The following is a 21,155-nucleotide window of genomic DNA, read 5'->3' as shown; positions in this document are numbered from 1 at the left end:
CTAGTGATCCAGGATATGGCTTCCTGCCTGTCGTGGTTTAAGCCCAGAGGACAACAGAGCACCTCAAAGCTGCTCCCTCACTCCTTCCCCCTGAGGGCTGGGGAGGAAAAAAATAAAAGGCTCAGTGATTGAGACAAGGATGGGGAGGGATGACTCACCAATTATGGCCACAGAGGCAGACTCAGTTGGGGAAGAGACAGAACATCAATTTAATATGAAAACTACCACCACCACCACTTAATTTACCAATCAATCAGAGTTGGACAGTGAGAAATACAACCAAATCTTAAAAAAACCTTTTCCCTCACCCCTCCCTTCTTCCCGGGCTGAGCTTTGTTCCTGATTTCTCTACTTCCTTTCCCAGAGTGGTGCAGGGGGTGGGGGATGGGGTTGTGGTTCGTCACCCATTGACTCTGCTGCTTCATCCTCTTCAAGGGGAGGAGGACTCACGCTTTTCCCCTGCTCCAGCATGGGGTCCCTCTCATGGGAGACAGTCCTCCATGAACTTCTTGAATGTGAGTCCTTCCCATGGCCTGCAGTTCTTCATGAGCTGCTCCAGCGTGGGTCCCTGCCATGTGCTGCAGCCCTCCCAGCAACAGACTGCTCTAGCGTGGGCTCCCCTCAGAGTCCCCACCTTCTCTGGGTGCATCCACCTGCTCTGGCGTGGGGTTCTGCACGGGCTGCAGGTGGGCATCTGCTCCACCATGGACCTCCATGGGCTGTAGGGGCACAGCCTTGCCCTCTCACCACGGGCTGCAGGGGAGTCTCTGCTCCAGCATACCTCTCCTGCTTCTCCTCCTCCTTTCTGTCACTGACCTGGTGTTTGCAGAGGTATTTCCCTCACAACCCCTCCTTCTCTCAGGTTCCCCTTCTTAAATACGTTATCACAGAGTCACAGCCACTGTTGTTAATTGGCTCGGCCTTGGCCAGAGGTGGGTCCGACTTGGAGCCGGGGGACCTTCTAGAAATATCTCACAGGAGCCGCCTCTTTGGCCCCCTCCCCTGCTACCAAAACTTCATCACACACAAACCCAACACACCACATATAAGTGTCAAAAGCTTAAAATATAGAGAAAATGTTATATTTTCTGTATAGCTCAAAGTTAGGAGGGGTCTGTTTAGGAAATTCCTACTGGTTGGAGCAACTGCTTTTGTTGGGCAAGAATTCACGATCTTGATGCTTTAGGCTGTGAGGGTAAAGAAAGGGTAATGTAATGAAACTGGACAGCATTAGTCTGCAGCTAAGGTAATCTCTGTCTTTTTTTCCCCCTGTATGTAACACTTGAAAAAACATTGCTGAGCAATGCCAGCTTTTTGTTGCTGTAGTGTAAAGAACAATACATAGGAATGAAGATTTCTTTTTTCAGTGTGAGTCTAGGCATTGGAATTAATTGTACAAGGCTGATGAATAATCAGTCATTTGGCCAACATCAGAATTAAGGTCCCACACCATGGCAGAATTGTGGTTGTATCTCAGGCAATATATAAGACCACAGAGAGTGAAGACAGTGATGGGTAGTGTGGAGGTAATCTATCTTAGTTACAGTAAAGCTGGATCAGAGGACGAGTTATTCCAACTTTCATCTGCAGGTGGGGCAAGCACGGTTTAAGATGTGTTGTCGATCTAGAAAGAAGAAAGTTTTTATAAAATATTTTACTTTCACCCACCCAACAATACAAAAGGCACAAAAAACTACAGTGGGAAGAACTGGCATCTTCAGAAAAGAATAGTCTGTGAACTGCAAGAAAGGGAGAGTGTCTAACTGTTGGGTTAGCAGCTGTGTGTTTATTTATGAAGTAGCACCATAAGCAAAGTGTATTTGCAAGTTTTAAGTAAGAAGTAGAATCAAGAAATTTTATGTGAAGTTTTCAGGCAACAGCAGAAGAAATAAGAGAACAAAAGGAAAGCATTCAAGGAAACTAGGCAGAGGGCAGAAAGCACAGGTCTGTAACAAGCAGTACATCTAGAAAACTGTTGAAGAGGTGCACACTGTTAAAGCCGTTGCCCATTGTTTTGGTAAAGGGGCTGAATTTCTTCCCAGTGCAATAGTTTTGTAGAAAACACGGATTAAAGAAAGTGTAAATATGTGGACAGTATTCATCAGTACTTCTACATTCTTAAAAAAAACCACAGAGGACCACAGAATGGATATAGGAACTGTAGGCAGGAAGGTATTGACTACTCACTCATAATGACCAAGCCGGTATTTATATAGCCACATGTATATATTCTGGCTTTAGAAGTATATTTTACAACTTAAAGCAGTGATTCTAACCCTTGGCTTATAAAATCCTCTGTGTAACCAAAGTAAGTTAAAAACAACACTGATAATGAAAGCAAAGTCTGGTATTGCCTGGAGCAGCCTCCTTGGTCCATACAGCTGTTCAGGAGAAAGGGGTTTGGGTTTTTTTGTATGTCACTTCTGAAAGTTGAATCTGAATCTAAATTAAGATTTCTTTTTTTTTTTTTCTTAATGATGCTATACTATGGTGTTTTTTGTCAGGATTTAGCTTTTTCGAAGTCTGATATCTGACTTTGAGGGGCTTCAGAGGACATGCTCTCCCTTGCTGTGGCAGCAGTCTGTTTCTGTTGTGTTTATATCAACGTTTGGTGCAAGGAATTTTACAAGAAGTAATAATAAATATAATTGCAAAATGCCCATTGTTCTGTTTTTCATGCCTGGATAGAACTGTTTTATTTTTTCCATGTGATTCATTTCAAGAGAGGATTATGCCAAGTTCTGCCTTATAATCATTGGAGATTCACCCTTGGGAAATGCTTCATCATAAACTTGGCAGGAAACAGTCAGCAATTGCTTTCTCAGAATTCATCCAAAGAAAATGCCTTTGACTGAAAGGAGAGTCAAGCACTTCCTTTTGAGAAAATGCCATAATTCCCCCCCCCTCCTTTTGGTAAGGAGTCTAAGCTCTCTTTTAGTGTCTTAGAAAATAATGTATTATGTTGAGATAATTCATTCTTCTTCCCTCTTAGGAAATTTCTAAGAGTTCTTCCTCTACCAAGTGAAAACTGGAGTGCTTTGGTTGAAGAGTGGTGTTGTCACCCTAACCCCTTTGCCAGAAGCGCTTTGCACCCTCAGCATGATGACTGTTTTCTTGGAGACACTTTTTTTCTGTTGAATTCACGAAATGAATCACATGTGTCTGAATCTTCCATGTGCTGCTCAGAGAGTGGACACCATGCTTCTCAGAGTGGTTCCAACTTGGTAAAGTATTTTGTTTGAATATTTCATAAGTGAATGTATTTGGATGTTTTCATTGTAAAACACTTTTTTGTCACTAGTTTATTTAACTTGTATGTATTACAGAGCTGTTTTGAAGGTCTCAGGGAGCTGTTGACATTCAGTTGTACAGAAGCCAGAAAATATTCTAAGCTATGATTTACATTTTCTAAAGTATGCACCATAGTCTTGATATTGACCTAGATATGCAAGAAGAACTTCTTCCTATAAACTTAATTGGAAACTATTTAATTATGTAGTTCTAAACCCAGGTATGTCCCTCAAAAATATCCTGAGTGAAGGACATCAGCATTTAGTAAGATAGTAACTGTAATGGGTTAGGTGTTTGTCAAAGGGTAGTGTAGTGAAAAATGAGGAAGAAACTGGAGTAACAATGGCTTTTTTCTCGAACTGTGACTGGATGCATAACTGTAAATATGATCAAAGGAAGGTGTGATTTTTTTTTTTTTTCTCTTTTTTAGCTTTAGAAAGACTTAGAAAAATCAGAATGTGTTTTGGGTTCAGATGTGGCTGTCTTACACTCTTTGAATATACTAAGGAAATTGAGTTTGTTTGACTGTTCTGTTTAGAGAAAGGGACCTGCCACCCCAGGTAATACCTCTTCATGTTGATACTTCTGAGGTGTTCCAGGAGGGGATATATCAATCAGCTGAGTCTCTAGGAAGAAGGCTATCATTTGCCTTAGAAACATCAAAATTTATTGTTGCTCAGGAAAAAAAACATTTGTAGGGATACTGGTGTTTCAATGGTGGGATAAAACCCATGAAGAAAGAAAATTCAATGCTTTCCTCATCTTGGAAATTTAGCACTTACATAAAAGTTCAAGCAGTAATCTTTCCTTCTACCAGAACAACATCCAGGAACTCTGTTCACCAAAGCCTACAGTTCCATAAAGCCTTTTCTGTTAATCTACCACTTGTCTGTATCTGTGCTGACAAAGGATGGGGCTGCACATACCATCTTTTCATCCAATACCATGTAGTTAACCTGATTACTGAAATCCTTCTACAGTTATGGGAATCGTTGCTGTCTTGGCAACTTGTGCCTCTAACAGCTGATGACTTGCTATGTACAGATTCCCAACATGAAACTTTTAATCTGTTGAGAAGTAACACCAAAGACCCTAATTCCCGTCTGCTGCTGCTGCTTATCATCATTAGGGATTTGTATTATCCCCAGTTAAATCACCAGGATTCTTGCAGTTCAGCGGTTGCTGGTGCAATGCATCCAAGCAAGCCATCTGCCTGGGGAACAGTTTTGTCCTGCGGTCCATATCTGCAAGTCTTGCAGCTGTGGTCTCTTTGGTTTCTTGTTCCATTGTTCTTTGAAAAGCAGAATGTGGGGAGGGGAAAATAAGAACTGATACGCTGAAAGGATATCAGCATGGGAGAAGCAGATTACTTTGGATTAACTCAGTGGCAATTGGAGTTATTTCTTCCAAGTATCCTTAAGAAGGAGGCTGAGCAGAAGATTCTGAATTTCCAAGAGGACAAGGCTTTCTGCCAGAGGTCCCCAAAATGAATTATCTCACATTTCAGTAGTCTCAAAAGATATCTTAGGACAATGGGAACAAAGATAGGAAGAGGCAGGGTGCATGGAGTTTGTATTGCAGCCCAGAGAAAGAGGAGCAGTCCGCCAACACGCTTCTTCAATCAGTCAAAGAGAATGTTTGCCAGAAAATGGTTGTTTTTGAGGCAGAAACATGATAAAAGGATGTGGGACAAAGATATTACTGAGATGTGGGTCAAACCAGGATAACTGCAGAACTTTTGAATGAGGGAGGAGGCTGTTTTCTGTCAGAAGCATACAAGAGTAGTTTAGTGTGATGAATTTTCATGTTTGCTTCCTTGAACTTGCATTGAAGTTGAGAATTCTTTCCTTGTTTGTGTCAAATCCCTCCTTCTACATCTTTCACACTTGCAGTGAATTCTCATTTCTGTGTTTGCTTATTTCCAGCATCGCTTGGTTGCCAAGCAAATGAGCAAACCTGTAAGATCCTGCAGAAACTGGACTAATGAGGAAAAAACTCCTCATACTGAAACAGAAAATTCTTCCATAATATGACTAATAGAAAGTTACAGGCAAGATAGATTGCTATTGGCATAAATGCTTTCATTTCAGAAAAGATTGTTTCAGTCTGCCCCCGTATGAAAGTTCTTTTTTAATTGCATTGCAGTTCTTTGGAAAGTGTTTGCCTATGACCAAAATAGTAGCAGCAATGTATCAGGGATGCTTAAACAATCTTTTCCACCCTCTGGTGGACCAAGACAGCATCCGTCCATTGCAAACATATTTTTCACATCTATTAGTCTTCCAGTGTAACATAGTCTTTAAATGTCATATGGTCTTGCAGCATCCTAATAGTATCTCTTAGGGAAAATATTTTCCTTGACACCATATCAGGGATCCTTAGGAATAGAAACAGAAAATATTAGGCTGGTGATCCACCTCCATCTGCAGATTGCCAGCAGCTGCAAGTTGTCAAATAGATATACTGATTTAATTAGCGTAGCTAAAACTATCGCTTTTTCCATTGAAGCATGATACGAGTTAGTGGTGTTTTTTAGGTACCGTACTGCACGATTCTTAGCTAGCACCTGTAACTATAGTCAGAAAAAAACATTCAAGTTGTAGCTTTCAAGGAAGTACTGTATATTACATACTTGTACTGTGCAATATTTGTACCAAACCCTGTCTACTATTCCTTGCTCTTCATGTTAAGCAAGTAATTTTATTGTGCATGTTTGAGAGGAGTAGCAAGATAGGAATTGGGAAAGGGGATAACTGCATATATATGAATCAGATGTTTTTTCTGATCTCCATAACAAGGGGGCTGTACTTCCAACATAGCTCTCTGAAGCTTTAACAGAGGCTGTTGGGCTCTCTCTGTGGCTTTTAGTTTGATCCCTGGTTTATGAGGAACAAGCAGGACTTCGTGATTGTAAGTTCATATTCCATGTGGGATGCTTTCTGTTTTTCATGGAGCTAGAGTGGTTCCTTCTTTTCGTTTTATTATTTGCATAGTACAGATCAGAGAAATGTTAGGTATTTCCAGCATCAAATCCATCAGTTCTGTCTGAGCTATAGCTTTGAGAAAGATGTCCAGTATTGATTTAATACTTCAAATGATGGAAACTTTATTACATTCCTTGGTAAGCTGTTTCAGTGGTTAATCATCCTGACTCTTTGCTGCTGCCTTATTAAATTAAGCACACTAAGAATTGCAACTCTGTATCTCTTTTTATCTCTAAGGTGTATTTATTTCCTAGAAATTATTTTTGTAGCAGTTTTCCAAACCATTTACCAAATTTTTGACATACTTTATAGGTACATTTTTGCCGTAATTATCTCTCTAATTCTGAAAATGTTATATTTTTCTGTTTATCTGTATCAACTATTCAGTTGTTCATGCATGCAGAGATCATATTTGCCCTTTCTTTTGTAGCACCTCATTAGTAACTCTGGTTTGGTTAGCTACCATCATCTAAATTCTTTTGATTATTGCTCTCTTCCACTATGTATTCCTTTATTTTATCATCACTGGCTTTGTTGTTCCTGTTGTTCCTGAATATATGGTCTGGCATTTGGCTATATTTTAGTGCAGATTGTTAGACTAAGCACAGCCTGCTTAATGATCCAGAGTTGTGTATAACTCCTCTGTCTCCCTTGTTTACCCCTTCCCTATCATTGAAGCAGAAAGTACTTACACTTTTCCATAGAGTAACTGAAAAAATTGGGCCAGCGTGTCTGCTTGACTTGTCTATAATCTCTTTCATCACTGGTCTAATCACAGACTCCATATCCTTCAAGGCATCTGAATTAGAATAAATCAATTAACAAAGCATTATTTGATTTTTGATTAGGATAATTATGCTTGGAAATCTGCATAGTCTGAAAGTCCACAATCCAGGTTCTGAAGACAGCCTGTAATACATACCTCAAACCTTACCTTTGTAAGATGAAGAGTGTACCTGACACAGCAAAGGACATTGGATTTACTTCATGCTGCTTGTTTGGGTTTTTTTTCTTAAATAATTTTGTGATGTCATAGGCCACAGAGCATCATTTTTTGTTCTGGACATCAGTCCGACACATCATCATCATCCATCCATTTTAAAATTTGAATACTAAGGACTGTGGTAGTGGTGATGAAGGAAAACTATGCTCCCCAAAGAGTGCATCTGTGCTCACTTCACTTGGAATCCATGGGAACTGTCGCCATCTTTTACAAAGGTTTCAGAAAAAGATAAATTTGGAGGTTTTAATTTATGCTAAATGTAGATATTATTTTCATAGGCATGATCTGCAATATGATTTCTCAGGTTGATAGTGACTTGTTTAGACTTATAAACCAAGCCAATAAAACAGTAGTTGTTTAATTACACATGGGTATTTTTATGCACTGTATACTGTATGAACAATTATAAAGATGAACAATTATAAAGGTGATTATACAAAGACCACATGTAAAAATCCAATTTAGGTGTCTTCTCATTACATTCTCAGGATTTCTAGCTCCAGAAGGGTTTACTAACTCAGGAACATCATTGTGGTTTTATATATGTATTGCTTCCAGGCCAGAGCTGTACTATGCTACACCCAGGTTAATAAGCCTGCACAGAACCTTTCTGAAATATCATGCTATGTTGTGTTCTTCAGCTGTTTTCTAGTAATTCAAAATAGTTTGTGGACATTTTCTGCTCTCTGCTGAACAATGAACTGGCATTCCTGTAAAACTGTCCACAATGACTAGAACTTTTTACTGAGTGATGGTAGTTACATTGCAGCATAATATTTTATGTATATATTTTGGAATACTTCTTCTCCTGTGCATTATTTTGCCTTATCAAAATCAAATTTACCTTGTCATTTTACCATCCAGTCACTCAATATTGCGAGATTCTCCTGTTAGCTATTACAGGTTATGCTGTGTAGTCAGTATCTGTTGCCGGTTTTTAAAACTAGTATAAAACTTGCAAGCAAGTTGAAGTGTAGAAAGCTGAAGTAGTGGATGCAAATCTGTGTGTATGTAAACATAAAGAGAACAGAAACAAGTACAAAGTTCACTATCTTCTCTGGAGAATATGTTAAAATTATACATTCCTTTTTCAGAATAACCGAGTGACATTTAAATGACATTTCTTTGTCCTACAGAAATCAGAGGAAAATACCAGAGTAATTTGTAAGTGCTGCAAGACAATGCTGGGAGAAACAGTATCGTCAGGTATGGGATGTGCAAACCAAACTAGACTTCACTGCATCAGCCACTGAGAACTGGAGGTTAAAAACTCTAAAGGAAAGTTAGTTTATCAGTAAGGTGCAGGGCTGATTCCTGTGTGTTTCTCTCATTCCCTTCTGAAACAGATGAGGTTGTCGCTTCCACTGTTAGACCTTGAAAGTGACTTACAACAGAGGTTTTCCTCATCCTTGTTTCTGTGGTGTATTTGGCTAATTCCAAAGCTTTGGAAGGCTCAATGCATGATTCCAGTTTACTAGGAATCCCAGTTAAAAAGGAGACCTGAGAAATTACAGGTTGGTTGTTTTGCTGTCAGTCCTACAGACTAATGGAAAAGTTAACTCAGAACTTGATCATTACAGATCTAGAAGCCAAGGAAATGATTGCTGACAGCCAGGCTGGTGTCACTGAAAAGAAGCCTTGTCAAAGAAACAGGTTATCTCTCATCATCATCCAACATTGAGATGATGAGATTATTGGTTTAAAAGCTGTCATTATATTGAATCAGCAGGATTTACCTGGAGTAGTGTAAAGATGAGTCTCTGGTGGTTTTTAAAATGTGGTTATTAACAGGAGAGAAGCAATAAGGTTGTTACTAGCAGGATTCATTCTTTCATTCTCCCTTTACTCCACTGCATCAGTCATTGTGAGCCCGGCTCAGTTCAGAGATCTGGAGAATATAAAAACTTCTCAGAAAATGCAAATCCTGTTTAAGAAATAAGTCATGAGGAGGCACAAGACAAAAGGTCTTTTGCTACAGAAGGTTCCAGTTGTCCTGTACAGGGATCTGAACAGTAGAAGCTTTAATAAAACTAAATTTGAGGTAAGATGCTTGAAAGCCCACAAAGCAGGTTGTGACTTTAGGAAAGCAGTGGTTGAAAAAGATCTTCACAGATCATCATGAATAATGGATGCCCTAATCTTAAGCCTTCAGAAGGTTGTAGCAACCAGTAATTGATGTGATCAATGGGTATGGGAAAAGGCAAATACTGTGTAGATGTGCAGGGATTTGGTCTGGACTCTGTACATGACTGAAGTTAGATAGCATGTCATTTGTTTTGACCATGCTTCTTCACTATTGTAGGAAATTTACGTAGAGTTCAAAGAACAAACAAAAAAATGACCCAGAGATGTATGGTATAAATCTAGACAGAGCCATCTCTCTGAAGAGAAACTAGAGAGCAGACTTGACTGTCATGCTTGGTGCTTCTTCATGAGCCTTGAAGATAAAACTGGATTAGAGTGGTGTAGCTCTGGAGGCCAGGTTTGGCTTTGAAATTCCTTTGTTGACTATTCCTTCCCCTAATTCTATCCCCCCATTCTCATATGACTTTTTTCTTGGGAAATCCCACCTTCTATCTCTCTGCAAGCAAACATCTCCTTAATTCCCAATGACCTTGCAGCAGTAGCACCAATTCCTTACTCAGGGCAACAGCTACAGTGAACTGACTTCTTTTCCTGCTGTCTCCCAGGACTAGGCACAGCGTGGAACAGACTAAAATTAAACTTAGAGGTAAAATATAATTTCCTAACAGTGCGGATAATTAAAAAAGTGTAGTACTTATCTGGAAAAGGGGTGGGATTATCAAGCCTTCGGAATCTTTAAAACAGATTGTCTTCCTGAAATGCTTGCTTTTACCCTATTTTAATGGGGTGTGTGGGCAGAGATCAGATAAGACAATCCTCTCCACCCTCAAAATTTATGAAACTGATGAATCTTTACTGTTGTTCACATGCTAAGGCTTAGTGGGATAAATTTATTACGCTAAATGCTTAACTTGTTCTGCTGGCCCTCTGGTTAGACTGTGTTTGTAGCATGGACACAGAGTTTCAGTATTATTGTCTTTGTCCTGACGTTATTGATTGGAATTAAGTTCTGTACTCAAATACTTCCGTTTAGTGTTAAAGGCTGTTAAAAGCTCCTGTTAAAGGAGCTTTTGAGGAACAGTTACATTGAAACTCAGAATGTATGCGTTAGTGTTGAGTTAGTGTGATTTTTGGAAAGAAGTTCTAGTCTGCTCTTTGAGCAAAGAAGAAAATTATTCCCCTGTGTGTGCTGTTATTAAAACTGTCTCCTGTGATTCACTGCAGCATTACTGAGCAGCAGAGGGTACTAAAATACTTACGTAAGCTATGCTGATCTCAGTGCTTTCGGAAAGTTTTTTCAATTCATCTTTCAGGTTTGGCTTGAGCTCTTGTTTGCCTTGTTTCAAGATGATTGTTCCCAGAGTTAAACAAGGATCAATATGAATGAGAAATTGCTGATCGTGTAATTAGCTCAGAGCAGTTTTCTTCTGGCAGTGTATGTTTTCTGTTATTGGTTGCTTCTCCTCCCACAAACCAAAGCAGAATTTGACCATCCGCTGCACCTCTTAATTGAATGCTGAACAAAAGTTTAATTAGTATAGTGATATGGTGGCTTACAGTCTACTCTTAACAAGTTAGTTGTTCTGTTGTACTTGTACTTGAAAAATGTTTTTGTCATTTTAGATACCATTAAATATTATGTCACCGAGGTGATTATTCAACCATCTGAGGAGAGTTTCAGCCCAACACCAAGGTAACAAATAGAAATAAAAAGAATCAGATGATTTGCTCAGGTTTATGTTTTAGAAAGAATGCTAGAAATGCACTACCATTTTAGTTTCTTGAATAATTACATATAATAACAGTGCTGTCAAATTTTATGTAATCATCACAGAATTAAGTGTTATAACAGTAATGTAGTCTGAATCCACTCATACAGTTTTGTTTGCTTGTCTTTGTGTGTGTGTGTTTGTGTGTAATGCATGAGAGAGATTGTGTATAATGTCACAGTGTCTCACTATGCAGGTAATAAGCCAAAATACAATACTTATTTATTTTGAACTATTTAAGTTTGCATGATGTCTGGTGACTAACTGTGGAAACGGAAGGTTACATTATGTAAAGTTAAATAAAGCTTGAAATGTTTAATTGGAAGTGAGATTTTTGAATTTTCAAGTAATTCAGCTTGAATTACAGACTAAGATGAAACAGAACTTGATCTAGCTATCTTGTATCATGTACTATGCATTAGTCACAATTCTTTCCTTTTGTGAATTATCTTTGAAATATGTGCATCATTCTTAACTTTGTGTTCATACATGTAAAATATAATAGGGAAAGGCTGTTATTCAGCATCTGACATTTGGTGTTGGTCAAAATAAAGGATGTGGAGCAATTTAGACTTCTGATCGATTAAAAAATTCCTGTTGCAGGAAATATAAAGTCCTCTGGTTTTGAGGAAGAGAAAGATAAAGAAGCTCCATCTCAATAAAAAGTGATTGTAGGATGTAATGGAACTGACAGTATGGATCTGTACTGCGTCGATATGAATGACTTTGCCCCTGTAGTCGTTATGAAAACATGTAATATGTGGTTAATTCTTAAACAGGTCTCAATTCGTACAGGGCATGGTTGCTCAGTGTCTTGTGGAATTGTCCTCTGCTAAAAGCACGTTTAGATTCACCGTGAAAGGGGATAATGGAAAAATCTATATTCTGGTAAGGTTTTTTTTTTATCTTTGTCCTGCTGAAAAAGTTTAACCTATGAATCTCAGCTCCCTAAGATGTATGTTTTATGCTGCTCATGATTGTATGTTTAAAGAAAATTAACAAATTCAGATTCTTCAAATAGTTCTGAAGAGTTCTGTTCAAGTAAGAAATTTTCCCCCATTTTTAATCCAAGTAGACGTATATATATAAATTTTCTCTATTAATACAGTAACAAAAGTACTACAGATGCACCACAAGTAGCACAAAAATAACACTGTTGTATGTATTCAGAAAATATGGAAAGCTTAAGTTTTGACTTTATAACATAAATCTCATCTTCTTGCTCCAGTGCTTCTTATCTTTAATCACCAGAAATTCATTAAATTGAGTAGAATCTTTCACAAATATTGTTTTAAGTCAGCAGGAGAGTACTTGCAAACAAAAATAAAATTGCTAGTTATACTTAATATTCTAATGCTATTAAAATTGGTTAAGCTTGATATTTGAATAGTGACAGCTAAATTCCTCATATTTTAAGATGGATAGGAATTTTCATCTGGAATTATCTTGATACTATACACTTGGTATAACCTGGGATGTTTAATTTTATTCATGAACTAAATATAGGCACAGAATTCTGTGGACTCAGATTTTGCAATTTGTATGAGTAATTCATAGACACAAAGATAAAGAAATACATGATTGTAGATTCCTACCCTGGATAAACTTAGAGATGCACTTTGTTGAGGTAGGCAATCTAGTGAAATAAACTGTTTTATATATACATTGTCCAAGTTCTATAATTTCTGAACATCCAGGGTCTGAGGTAAGTGTGTATCTGTTGCTTTTAAATAAATTTTAGTGCCAAGATAACATTTATGCAACCACCGAGAAATACTTTTTCTGTTATGATAAAGTAAGTTCTCAACAGCAGACCCATAATTGTTACTATGTATAATCTAATTGAGGAGTCATTAAAAATTGTTGTGATTTTTTTCATTGTAGATTATGTGTTTCCAAGTTCCCTAATATTCTGTTGCTTAAGTCTAGTAGATTATATAGAACAAACTGGTTATCTTCTAAAGGAAAAAATCACCATATTTAGCAGATTGCCGTTACTCTTAGCTCTGAGTTGCATTTTTGCCAACCTGTTGAATAGAGGAGCAGGCTGAATTAGCATAGGCACTGGCTTCTGGTTGGCATCCTTTCCTTTTTATTAGTGAGTTATTAGTATTTTTTTGTGTGTTTAACATCAGAAAGCACTTACTCATGTCCAGGGTGAGGTTCTAGGTACTCTGTACACATCAGCAGGTGTTCTGGAGTTGTGGGTTAAGTCTTAGGACTCAGAGGCATTGTGGACACAAGCGTAATGTAAGCACTGTTTATATTAATGATTGCAAACAGCTAAACAGTAAAAAATGTAGGTGCTCGAGGCTGGTAGTACACAGCCAAGTTAGACAAGTGGTCTCATCACTGATGCATCATGGACCAGCTGTCCCACTTGTTTGTTTTGACAATGAGCCAAAGACTCTCATTCACAGTGTTTGTGCTTATATACGTGAATGCACACAGCTTAGGCTGTGTATGTGATAATTAAAGTTCAGGTCTCTCACAGGTCTTTTTAAATTATTTTTTTAAATCACAAATATAAGGTATACTCACTTTCCTTATTTCCTCTGCATGTATCAACATTACCAGTTATGGTATTTGCAGATATCATAATATGAGTTTCTGTTGTTTAAGTTGGGGATAACCAAGTTCCTGCAAGCTATATACTACTTATGTTTGGGGTTTTTTTAAAGGATGACAATAATTAAAGGTCTCTTTGTCTCAGGAAAAAGAAAAGTAGTGTATACAGATTTCCTTACTTGTCCTAACTATATCTCTGCCCTCTTCACATTCTCTAAAAGATGAATCACTTGCCTCCTCTCTTTGCTCTGCTATTGAAGGGTTCCTTACCTTGAAGTTGAACGGCTTACAAGCTAAGAATAAGATGAGGACAGCAAATGGACAGTGAGATAGGAGAACACAAGCAAAATGGTACATTATTGGGCAGCATAGCAGCATCTTAATAGATGTCATTTTTTTTTTTGTACTATAATAAGGATAGGTTTGAGAGAGGTAAATAAGTAGTTTTGTGGATGGATACAGGGAATTCATCCCATGGGTGGGATCAACCTGATAAAACCCAAAAAGATACATCTGTGAAAATCAAAAGGTGTGTGATAGAGTTTGGAGTGTTTTAATACTAACTCCAGTCTTTCAGTACTGAATGAAAGATGTTTTTTGGAGTGGGATTAGCCTGCAAAGAGCTTTGAAAGTAAGGCAGCTTGTATTTCAGGAGCAAGTGGAGAGGTAGTGAGAAGATATCCCAAGAAAATAAATATGTAACAAGATGGGAGAGACCTGTCAATCGGATACTGATTCTTGGACCATGGCTTGGAGAGCATGAGCAGAACAAATTTGCATTTGTCAAAGGCTGGAGAGGGGGACATTGCAGTAGTCAAGATGTGAGATGAGTACCTTGTTGAGACTTAGCAACCCAGCTCTCGTAGAGAGCTTTATTCTTTGTGAAGTATGAGGAAACCACATCTTTACCTGAACAGTCTGAATGTGAGGACAAAGAAGCTGTAATGGAAGATGTTTTCATTACTGACCTGTGTGATGATGAAAGTAATGGTAATGTCTGCAATAACTAAGAAGGAACTAGCAAGGAAGAACAACAGCTTTTTTTTAGCCATGTTAAATTCGAATTGATGCCTAATTGTCTGCAAATTGATGCTGGAGACACAGGTTGAGATTTTAGGAAACTGATCACAGAATGTAAATTGTCGTATTTCACCTGTTTGAATCAAGTGTCATAAAGTATAACTGAGATTTGTTGCAGCTTTTCTCCTAGGAGCATCTTGGAAGCCTATTGACAAGGTGATTTAAAAAAGAAAACAAAACAAAAACAATGAAAAAAATACCAACAAAAAACCAAACACTTTCTTCTGATGCTGTCATTTCAGAAGAAGTCATCAATCTGCACTACCAATGAATTCTAAACTTTATATATTCATCTTTCTGTAAAGGTTCTTTTCTTACTGAAGTTAATATGAAAGGAATTGGGTTGTGCAGGCTCTGCTGTACAAAGCAGTAGAGAGGAAGGAAAAATTGTACATTGCGAGTAACATAGTTGAAAGCACAGATCAAAATGGAAAACTATGTTAGCCAGAAATAACATGTATAAACTGCTTTGAGTCAACACACAGAGTCTTGGTGAGTGATTGCTCATTCAGACCAAAAGCAAGATCAAAAAATAATTCATGCATGAGGGAAAGAAGGAAATTATTGCCTGAAGAAGCAAATGTAGTTCAGAAGTTGATTTTCTCATGGCCAAGTGTCCTTCTATCCGCAAAGATTCATTTGCTTTCTCTGTATTGTGTGCTAAATTATTGATACAGATCTGTTGCATCGCTGTTGAGACAAAGACATACTCTGAACAAGTGGTAGAACATTATTGTCAGATGCCACATATCCACACTTGTGGTAGAAGGAAGTACTCTTCAGATGGACCGTGTTGCAAATGAGATGGTTTGGTTGCTTTCTCTAAAGCAGTTGCAGAAGCATTCTGAAAGGAGTAGGCAGCTGTTGCTGCATTGTTCTCTTGACTAGTTTGAAGGATATTCCCCTTCTGAAAAGCATCCCAGGAGGCTCCTACACAGGGAAATATTAATAAATTCAAAAGGAAGGAACTCTGTTTAGTTAAAGCAAACCTGGCAGTGGTCTGTGTGTATAGGTCACTTCTGGTTTTTTTCCCCCTTTTCTCCACACCTCTTAACACTTGGCTTAAAGCACCATGTGTAATGGTCCTAGCTAATGAGGTATATTTTGCAGTTTAGGCTATGACTGTGTACAGTGAGTTACCAGAGCAAAACTGATGAACAGCCACTTGCTAAGCCAAGTACAGTTGCTTGTCATCATTTATGTGCATATGCTAAAGTGATTCTCCTCCTCCCATCCCCTCCCAAGACATCTTTATCAATATATCTCATTCCTCCTTTATGAAGCTTCCACTGTAATGTTCTGAGCCTTGGGCTCTGTTAAATTGTGACTGTCACATTCAATTACGACATATACTATGTGTCCTGTTAACGGTGGCTTTCTCCCTCCACAGGGGATATCATATGTCTGCTACCTAACATCATGTAACTTGTTTTATGTGAAGCTCATTCGGTCATGAGATGCAGAAGATTACTCTCTAGTGAGCACCACTGCATATATCCTGTTTTCTAGGATAAATATTTAATATATAAACATTTCATACAGGCTCAGGACTTGTAAAAATTGATTTCCATTGGTAACTCAAATCACTACTGCAGGCTGTGAATAAAGGAAAAGCCTTTTTTGTACAGTGCATAGCATGAAAGCCCTGAATTCAAGTTGGAACACTGATGCACAATCATGCAAAGATTAAATAAGATCCATAATGGGATGCAAAGAGTTCAGATTTCTCAAAACTCTCCCTGGTAAATATCCTATGAATTGCTGTGAGCAAGTAGTGCTGAAGAATTCCAGTCCCATTACCAAATTTGATCAAGATCCTTTTTCCAAGTAAGGGTCTGTTACAGCCGTGTGAAAATCCCAGCCTGCCTTTTAGATCACATTAATTGTTGTCATTTTCCTTGCATGTTTTAGCTCCATCCAGTCATAACTATATCATGCTTTTTAAAAAAATCCTTAATTTTTGGCAATTCCAGTGGGTAGTCTTTAAGTTCCCTGTCTTTAGCCCTCAGTTGTTCAACACCATATGCTTGACTATTTCCTAAAAAACTATCAAATTAGAGAAGTAATCCATTTGGTACTTAAACAGACGACTTGGGACTGTTTCTTTTGTTACTATCAAAGGGAATGTGCTGCAGCCACAAAAAGAGGCAGCTTCACAGAAATGATGTTCTTAAGATTGACTGATAAATCAGGCATCGGTTTATTGTATTAACCTGTTTTTCTCCACTAGAAGCTGTGCAGACTGTGCTGAATAATAAAATGTCAATTTATGTCTGTTAACACTTTGTTAGAAGCTTTGTAAGAATGTGGCTTTAGTATCAGCTGATATAGGATCAGAGTAAAGGGAGAAATTGAAATTCATGTAATCTAGAGTAAAATACATTATTTCTTCATTTTATAGATATGGCTTTTAAATTCTGACACATTGCTGGTGGAGTCTTTAGGAAGTTCCTCCTCCCACAGTGTTTTTACATTGTTTGGAGATATTTTCATGCCTAGCTCTGGACCAGTGGGGACCTGGAATGCTGTCAAAGTCCTTTACCAGCCATGCATTAAAAGCAAGAATAAGGAGTAAGTACAGTCTTTTCTCACCTCACGTTCTGATCTTTGATTTGTTTTGCATTTCAGGGCAGCAATATTTCTTTGAGGTTCTTTGGACAGTCCATTAATCTCAGAGATGTATCTCTTTGAAATTACATAATTTTTTTTTAATTTGGGGTTTTTTTTTTAAGGAAAATGGCAGAGAAGTAGCATTTGGTTTCTGTTACAGCCAGAGAGAATCTTGTTGTTAAATTTTTGCACTGTAATAATAAAATGTAGATCAAAAAGTTATGTTGTTTCTAGGGGCACATGTAGATAACTTAGGTAAATGATTCAAATAGAAGTTGTCTCTGTTACACAGGAGAGTAATGTGCTTTTTTATTTATGCAATTTTTCCCTGTGTTAGCTCACTGCACTTCTAGAGCTTGGTCATTTTTCTGGCTCTGTTGACAGAAGCTGGAAAGATGGTGGTGCCATGAATCTTATGGAGGGTCAGTGAGTTCTGTCCATATGGTCTCAGAAGCATGCTGCTCTGCAGCTGTAGCTCCAGGTGATGTAATTCAGGGAGGAGGAAAAATTGAGGGGAGATAAAGAGCATGGGCTGACTCTTGGATGATGTGTAAATTTAGCCAGATCTCCCTCTTTGCCTTCAATTTCTGTGTTTTGTGTGAAAATCTGATCTCATCTGTCAAGTTACTTACACAAGTGACCCTCTCTGCACTCCCCTGGTAAAGAATTTGGACCTCTTTGGTACAAGCCAGGAGGGTAGAGGTGGGTAGTTAGTAGTTTAGCAAATGATACCTGCCTGTTTCAGCTTCAGTCTTGATGGTTTTTTACCTGAAAAATATGCTTTGTTTTGCAAGAGAAAGAGCTGTTCACAGGACTGGAATTTGTTTAAGTCAAGTTATCGTCAGTATTCCAGGAGCTGTCTGATGGGTTGGAATAAATTAGCGTTATGACCATCTCTGTATACACGGACAATGCATCTAACAGTGTCCCTGTTAAAAGATACCTATGCATATAGCCTAGCAGAATAATATGAATAATGCTCTATCAGTATAGCATACTCTCAGCATATAGCATATCCTCAAAGTCCTTTCTAGATAAGATTCAGAAGTTCATTGAATTATCTAATTAGCCTCTCTGTGTTTAACTTTTAACTTGCTTTTGGCCCAGTGGTGGCATTAATTCAAAAAGAAATGGGGCTCTGAGAGAAGGGGAAAGAGAAGATGCAAGGAAGGAGATTGAATACAATGCCACATAAATGTTTTTCTTGGATGTGTCCAAGTCTACTGGGGCCCTCATAAAGGAAACATTTGATTTCAGCAAGCTTTGAAGTCTACATTATGAAAAACATATGCCTAACATGTTGAAGTCTTTATCTGTTGGAGAGCAGAAATAAGAGAATATTGATTAAGCAGTGTCTCCAGTGTTTGCAGATGATGGAATATGATTTTAGCATAATTTTCTGATTTTGTTTCTGCAATGATAGAACCACTTAAATAGTGATTTGGTTTTGTTGTTTTTCCTTTAAATTCTTGGAAACTAGATGACAGAATTAAAGAGGTATGGATGTATTTCAAATTTAGAAGATATTCCCTCCAGATTCAGTCAGTACACAACTAATTTATATCCCAAGACCTCATAAAAATGCAACAAAAATGTTGTCTCGGACAAACAACCATGTGCTATGAACTTAAATATTTTAATAGGAGAAATATATACCTTACAAGAATGTGTGATTTGTCGCAGTGTTTTTCCTGAAAGTTGCCAAGCGTATCCTTTTATTTTTCAAGCCTCCAATATTGAATAGCTGAAATAAACTCTGACATAGGCAGAGAATGCAAAATTCTAATGTTTAGAGAAAAGGTCATACTAGATTATTAATGTTATTCGTGTAAGAGAAAAAACTACCTTTATTAATGTAGTATCTTCAGAAGTTGTCATTGGAAAACCTCTGTGATCTAAATGTTATTTAGCAATCCGAAATACATCTTAAAGTATTATCATTTAAACTACTTATTCTTAGAATGGGAGATATTGCAAGAAACACTACCTTCTCTAAAATGAAGGATACTTCACTTACCACGCTTGTCTTACAGAAGTGTAACTTACAGTTTTGCTTTTCAAGTTTCAATTCTTTATCACTGAGAAGATTTAATTACCTTAACACACATTCAGTTACTTTGACATGATACTGAGATAAAAGTCATATCTACTTAGAAAAACATTCACAAATGCTCTTCTTGAATGGAGTTCTCAGCCACAGAATTTTACTGTGAGATTATATTCAGTTCTTTCCATTTTCCCACACAAACTTGTTACAAATCACTTGTTTCTGAAGATTACTTTGTATTTATCTTTGGGATTTTGCAGTGAGCAGAAGGCAGAGCTGAGGTTTTAATTCTCCTCTGACAGTAATTGCCATCTTCCCTGTCCAGTCCCTGGACAAATGCAAAAATGGAAGAGAAGGAACAGAGGGTTCTTTTTAAGGTTCAGAAACCAAAGTAACTATTGGTTTAGTATTGTTTTTCATTTATATATTTCCAATAAAGAACGCTAAGAAGGACATTAGCACTTCAGTCTGTTTCCACTAACTTATTTATCAGTTGTCTTGAAGTACTGCCTGGATCTGTGCAATAAGACTGAAGTCTTTCTGTATTGAAGAGGAATGTAAACACAGCAGAAGCAAAAACATCAAAACCAGTACAACTTATTTAATGTAATGTGTTTGCATTTAAATCTCAAATATGATTTCAAGAATTCTGAACAAAATGTCTGATTTCTTGAGTAGTGCAAGTTCCACATTCTGATAATAATTATAATACTTACCTTGTTTGTTTCTGCACGCACACCTGCCTTTGAAATAATGCAAAGGTTCCAGAGCCCATGGTCTGCTCCCTGTGAGTGGGGAGTAAGCAAGGATACCTCCAGTGTAGGAAGCAGTCAACAGGAGGTCTGCTTGTGACCTAGACCCCAACAGTTGCAAGGGATAAGCATGAATCCTAATATCCTGTGGCATGTCAGAGAGCCTCTTCAGTTGTTGTGAGTCACCTTCAGTTGTTGCGAAGCACCTTTCTTATCTGTGGACACTGCAGAATCTGCTGGGTAGCTGTAAGCTAGAAATAAAAGCATTTATGTGTAATATCTAAATATAATAGCATAATCACACATTGTAAACATGGCTGAAGAAATGAAAAAAAAACTGTACTTGGTCTACTTAAACAAGCACAAATCTACTGACTCTAGGTAAATACACAGTTCCATGGTAGCAGTCAAGGTCTCGGGCTTTGTGAAATTCTCCCCTGGCAAGCTGCCTCTGCTAGAGAGAGCCTAACTGGGATTGCCTAATAATTCACATTCAGGCACCCCCTTTTTGAGGTAACCCTTAGGTTCAGATTCCTTGGGACATGCTTGACTATTTCTCTTGGAGTGTAGTAGCTTTTATAAGCGATCTTTCTTTTCAAGACCTGTAGGGTGTCAGCAGAAATTTACGGTCTCACTCCAAAACTCATTTTATTCCTTCTTTATTCAGAGCACAGTTTTGCAATTCTTCATAATTAACATAATGCTTATTTCTCTTCCTTAGATATGGAAGTGTTTTTTTCCCCTTAAACTAGGAATTATGTCTTGTGAACACTGTGCTTCAGTGAGTAACAGAACTCTCTTTCCTCCAGTAAATCACTGGGATATCTATCACTGCACTTTACATTCAGTATTACTGTAAATGTTAACAATGCAGAGGAAACAAACATTTGAGTAGGGTAAATGTTCGTCGTTCACAGAATCACAAAGTCATCTAGGTTGGAAAAGGTATTGAAGATCATCCAGTCC

At 37.8% G+C, this 21,155-nt stretch overlaps 1 protein-coding gene across 5 annotated transcripts in view; it reads left to right on the top strand.

Annotated features, from left to right (window-relative positions):
* The window catches only part of UBE3D (ubiquitin protein ligase E3D), an 88,424-nt gene that overhangs the window by 6,934 nt on the left and 60,335 nt on the right, over positions 1–21,155 (top strand). For 4 of the 5 annotated variants that reach the window (XR_012628059.1, XM_074861940.1, XM_074861939.1 and 1 more), the window contains exons 4-8: positions 2,993–3,224; positions 8,415–8,484; positions 10,987–11,056; positions 11,912–12,020; positions 17,182–17,351. Coding sequence is in view for 4 of the 5 variants with exons in the window: in XM_074861940.1 (XP_074718041.1) it covers positions 2,993–3,224; positions 8,415–8,484; positions 10,987–11,056; positions 11,912–12,020; positions 17,182–17,351 (651 nt within the window). In the remaining variant the exon portion in view is untranslated. Of the gene's footprint in view, positions 1–2,992; positions 3,225–8,414; positions 8,485–10,986; positions 11,057–11,911; positions 12,021–17,181; positions 17,352–17,774; positions 19,185–21,155 lie in introns of those variants that run through there. The other variant, XM_074861942.1, reaches the window with a different exon arrangement.

The sequence above is a fragment of the Strix uralensis genome, chromosome 3, assembly GCF_047716275.1.
Source record: "Strix uralensis isolate ZFMK-TIS-50842 chromosome 3, bStrUra1, whole genome shotgun sequence".
Taxonomy (NCBI): Eukaryota; Metazoa; Chordata; class Aves; order Strigiformes; family Strigidae; genus Strix; species Strix uralensis.
Note: the sequence above shows the minus strand (reverse complement) of the source record. Positions and strands in the feature narration are given on the sequence as shown.